The 5,213-nt window shown below is 35.1% G+C and overlaps 1 protein-coding gene across 8 annotated transcripts in view; it reads left to right on the top strand.

Moving 5' to 3' along the window:
• Positions 1-5,213, top strand: part of LOC104710130 (sodium/hydrogen exchanger 7-like) — a 10,330-nt gene that overhangs the window by 3,972 nt on the left and 1,145 nt on the right. For 3 of the 8 annotated variants that reach the window (XM_010426680.2, XM_010426686.2, XM_010426682.1), the window contains 12 exons: positions 47-231; positions 349-393; positions 492-599; positions 812-1,040; positions 1,123-1,425; positions 1,606-1,703; positions 1,781-1,912; positions 1,989-2,207; positions 2,297-2,503; positions 2,584-2,854; positions 2,952-3,253; positions 3,350-3,850. In XM_010426680.2, the coding sequence (XP_010424982.1) occupies positions 47-231; positions 349-393; positions 492-599; positions 812-1,040; positions 1,123-1,425; positions 1,606-1,703; positions 1,781-1,912; positions 1,989-2,207; positions 2,297-2,503; positions 2,584-2,854; positions 2,952-3,253; positions 3,350-3,652 (2,402 nt within the window). In that variant the 3' untranslated portion in view covers positions 3,653-3,850. Of the gene's footprint in view, positions 1-46; positions 232-348; positions 394-491; positions 600-811; positions 1,041-1,122; positions 1,426-1,605; positions 1,704-1,780; positions 1,913-1,988; positions 2,208-2,296; positions 2,504-2,583; positions 2,874-2,945; positions 3,254-3,349; positions 3,851-5,213 lie in introns of those variants that run through there. The other 5 variants (XM_019230379.1, XM_010426681.2, XM_010426684.2 and 2 more) reach the window with 3 other exon arrangements.

The following is a 5,213-nucleotide window of genomic DNA, read 5'->3' as shown; positions in this document are numbered from 1 at the left end:
AATATATCTTGGTTTAACGACTCTCGATGTCCCATGTTTTTTACAGGAAATTCATGGGGATTCCTCTTTCTACTGTACTTTTACATCCAACTATCGCGTTGCGTTGTTGTTGGAGTTTTATTTCCGTTGTTATGTCGTGTTGGCTATGGCTTGGACTGGAAAGAAGCCATTATACTCGTATGGTCTGGTTTGAGGGGTGCAGTGGCGCTCGCGCTTTCTTTATCTGTGAAAGTTAGTTTTCAAGAACATTGTCAAGATTGTTCTTCTCTCTCTTGAATTTATATACGTCGCTTATTCAGCTACATTGATTCAGTGTTGACCTACCTTATTCTCAATCATTTATTTTAGCAATCAAGCGGAAATTCATTTCTCAGCACAGAGACGGGAACATTGGTAAGTTCTAGAAATAGTATGCCAGGTGTTATTCACAGCCTAAATGAATTATGGATGAGTATCATGTCGCCCTCTTGATAGCCTTAGTTGTTTTGCAGTTCATATTCTTCACAGGTGGAATTGTATTCCTAACTCTGATAGTTAATGGATCCACTACCCAATTTGTTCTACGCCTTCTTCGTATGGATGGTTTACCAGCCACAAAGGTCAAACTCTTTTCAGAGACTTCATTTCCACTTTAGTATGCTAATCGATGAATCATGATACTGTCGTTGGGGTACCAAAGAAATCTGTGGTTATGCCCGTGTCAGTCAGCAATAGCTAGCTCATGATTGGCTCCAACAAAACCTGCAACTCTTATCTCAAAATGCTCAACCCCTTAATTTATCTGAAATTTCTTCACTTTTCTTGTTGACAGAAACGAATATTGGAATATACAAAGTACGAAATGCTGAACAAGGCCTTGCAAGCATTTCAAGACCTAGGAGACGATGAGGAGCTAGGACCCGCTGACTGGTCTACCGTTCAAAATTATATTTCGAGCCTAAAAGATTCAGAAGGGGAACTAGTTCATCCTCACAATGGTTCTAAAACTGAAAATCTTGACCCTAAGAGTTTAAAGGACATACGTATACGGTTCTTAAATGGTAGTTATGATCATGTACCTTCCAATATGTATTCTTTATTTTAATTGGCAGATTATTGACACTTTGAAACTGGATGATACAGGTGTCCAATCAGCTTACTGGGAGATGCTTGATGAGGGCAGGATATCTGAAAATACTGCTAATATTCTGATGCAGTCAGTGGATGAGGCATTGGATCGGGTTTCTACAGAGTCTTTATGTGACTGGAAAGGTCTAAAACCGCATGTTAAGTTCCCGAGTTACTACAATTTTCTTCATTCTAAAATTATCCCACGCAAGTTGGTCACATACTTTGCTGTCGAAAGACTGGAATCTGCTTGCTACATTTCCGCTGCATTTCTTCGCGCTCATACAATTGCACAGCAGCAATTGTTTGACTTTTTAGGTATGTGCAATTCAGATTCTGGATCACACTTTGGAAACAACGAATAGAAGAAAATTATATGATTGGACCATCTTCGTTGATCTATTAGAATTTTTGTTTGCAAGTACCTCAACTTAGTAAGAACAATATTTTCATCCAATCCGCTTTTGTCTCTTAGTTATCTCTATTTTCTCTATACAGGGGAGAGTAATATTGGTTCCATTGTAATCAATGAAAGTAAAAGGGAAGGAGAGGCTGCGAAAGAGTTCTTGGAAAATGTCCGATCTTCACTTCCGCAGGTTGAGAGTCGTGTCACTTCTTTTGGGTGATATCTTACTCACGACGAATCCCATATAATCTTTGATTTATTTTTTAGGTTCTCCGTGTTGTGAAAACAAAACAAGTAACACATTCAGTGCTGAATCATTTACTCGATTACATTCAAAACCTTGAGAAGATTGGCTTGTTGGAAGAAAAAGAAATCGCTCATCTTCATGATGCTGTCCAGGTACTAAACGAATCTAATTCCTACAACAAATGGTCCTTTCTCTTTTATCTAATGTTATGTCTCTCTCTCTCCATAGACTGGCTTGAAGAAGCTTTTGAGAAACCCTCCGATGATAAAACTTCCAAAATTAAGCGACATGATCACCTCACATCCGTTATCTGTTGCTCTTCCATCTGCAATATGTGAACCTCTAAAACACTCGAAAAAAGAACCAATGAAGCTGCGTGGTGTCACGCTTTATAAAGAAGGCTCAAAGCCAAATGGAGTCTGGCTTATTTTCGATGGCATTGTTAAGGTAAGACAAAACTTAGTTTTACTTTCAAGTCATAATTCTAAACATCTGTTACCTTCTTCATCACTGAATGTTTTATTATAATCCTACAGTGGAAAAGCAAAAGCTTAAGCAACAATCACTCGCTGCATCCAACTTTTTCTCATGGTAGTACATTGGGACTCTACGAAGTCCTCACCGGGAAGCCATATATGTGCGACATGATTACAGATTCCATGGTTCTTTGTGTTTTTATCGATAGCGAAAAAATTCTCTCAATTCTACAATCAGACTCTACCGTCGATGATTTCCTTTGGCAGGTACGTCTCTATTGGAATCTATAGAAGAAGAGACACTCTCTTGATTGTTCATAACATCAAATTCTTTCACTTATTTGCAGGAAAGTGCATTGGTTCTTCTCAAACTCTTGCGTCCTCAGATATTCGAAAAAGTGGCAATGCAAGAATTACGAGCACTTGTTTCTGCTGAAAGCCCGAAACTGACGACATATGTATCTGGAGAATCAATTGAAATCAATTATAACAACGTTGGTTTGTTATTAGAAGGATTCGTAAAACCAGTTGGTATCCAAGAAGAGCTTATAGCATCTCCCGCTGCATTACTACCTTTTAACGGGAATCAGAGCTTCCATAATTCATCTGAAGCTTCAGTTGATTAATTGCACATACAGTACAGCAGAATCAAACCCTTTTAAAATCATTAAACCGAATCAAATCAAAACTGTGTTTTTCTTTTTTTTGACCACAGGTATCATGAGAGTGAGTTTCTCGCAACAAGGAACACAATACAGTGTGGAAACAAGGGCAAGAGCAATCGTCGTCAACATTGGAGCATTTGGAGCTGATAGGACTCTACATCGAAGACCATCTTCGTTAACACCACCACGTAGCTCAAGCTCTGATCAGCTTCAGAGATCATTTCGTAAAGAACACAAAGGACTCATGAGCTGGCCTGAAAGTATTTACAAAGCCAAAAAACAACAAGAGATCAACAGAGCAACATTAAGTATATCTGAACGAGCAATGCAACTCAGCATTTTTGGCAGCATGGTAAGAAAAAGATCACAACTTGAGATTCTTTTAAAGTCGTTATCGGTGACTTCTCGACTAACCTAAAGCTTCTCATATTTGGATATTCTCAATTAGGTTAATCTGTACAGAAGGAGTGCAAGTTTCGGTGGGATATATAATAACAAGTCACAAGATAACTTATCGTACAAGAAACTTCCATTAAACTCAGCTCAAGGTCTCGTATCAGCCAGATCAGAAGGTTCAATTGTGACCAAGAAGCAGCTTGATACACGTAAGTATCCGTGTCAGCTTCCACTGCAAGCGGAAAGCAGCACAAGGCGAACAAGGATGGAAGAATCAAGCGATGATGAAGAAGATGAAGGGATCGTCGTGAGAATCGACTCTCCGAGTAAAATCGTTTTCAGGAACGATCTATGAGCATAGAGATGTTTGTAAACAAAACAAAACAAAAAATGCTAGCTTACTCATTCTTAGTGCAAAAGCAAAAGAATAAAAAGCAAATATATCTTCTTAACGAATCAAGGTTTTTTTCTTTCTGTCTACCACACTTTGGTGAGTATATAACTTCTTTTGTTAAAACAATATCTGCCAATTTTGTAAAGAAAAATAATCATATTCGTTTTTTGTTGTTTACGTAGTCATTTACTCATTTATCTCCTCCCACTTTTTTTGTTCTTTTCTCCTTTTAATTTCTTTGGCTACAAGTCTACAACGGTCCATCTTCTTCTTTACTAAGTGGGGGATAATTTTTCTATCAAACGGGGAAAAGAAAAGGTTGGTTTGGACCCCGACTCCACCACCGATAAGGTAATATTCTATAACTACCCAGCCAAACTTATAATTAATGCCACGGTTCGTGAATTATAATATTCAAGAAAAACATTTGAATTAACTTAGACTATACTTAGCTATGTGAACGTTCAAATGATAATCATATATCCAACCTTTCACATATCTTGGAGATTAGTTGACATTCTGTTATTTTATCACTAAACTAGATTAAGACCCGCGGTACACCGCGAGGCAAAATTATTTATAATTAAAATATTAAAATTATAAATTGTATTTGTTTGTTAAATATGTTATAATTATATAATAATTATTAAATAAACCATATAATACCGCAATAAAAATTATTTTTTATATAAAATATATTTAAATTTAATTACATATGTCTATTTTCTGATACTGACAGTATTAACAAAATAATAAAATGATGTTTTACCCGTGTAATACCGAATTACTGATATTTTTTAATTTATATAAATATCGATAAAACCTGTCCCGCTATATAACTCCGTCCGGATATATTTTAACTCACACTATATCATCTTAATTTTTAATATTTATTGTGTATCTACGGTATAATATTTATCATATTTAACTTTTAAAAAGTTTTAAATATTTTTCATATTTAAACTTTTAAAAATCTTTAAAATAAAGAACCGGAATAAACCAAATAAAAGTTTTTAAAGTTTGAATGCCTGAGAAATCAAGGATCTACTCATTTGTATTCATAATCATTTTGGCAATTGAGAATATCATTAATGTCATAGTTATTTCAATGTGATTTTCTGGAAATTTTGTCTACAAATTCATTTTCCGGAAATTTTGTCTAGATTATTAGCAAAAGAGTATATTTTCGCGGGTCTTATAAAATTTTGGACATCGTTTTATCTACAACCTAAATAAATAGAGGTCCTTAAATTATAAATTATCAAGAGACCCATAAAATACTAAGAGGTCCATATAAAATTGCTAGATGGACAGAATTAATTGCATTAGTAGCATTAATTGCAAAAACTTTCCTTATTAGTATTTTTGAGCAAAAACTGCTGCAAATATACTAGTATAGATAATATTGGTGGTTTAACTATTGTTAAACTACTAGGATTTAACCCGCGGTATACCGCGGGACAATATTTTTAATATTAAAAATTTAAATTTATATTGTATTTATTTGTTATTTTATTATTGT

The sequence above is a fragment of the Camelina sativa genome, chromosome 9 (assembly GCF_000633955.1).
Source record: "Camelina sativa cultivar DH55 chromosome 9, Cs, whole genome shotgun sequence".
Classification (NCBI taxonomy): domain Eukaryota; kingdom Viridiplantae; phylum Streptophyta; class Magnoliopsida; order Brassicales; family Brassicaceae; genus Camelina; species Camelina sativa.
This window is presented reverse-complemented; position numbering and strand designations above follow the sequence as displayed.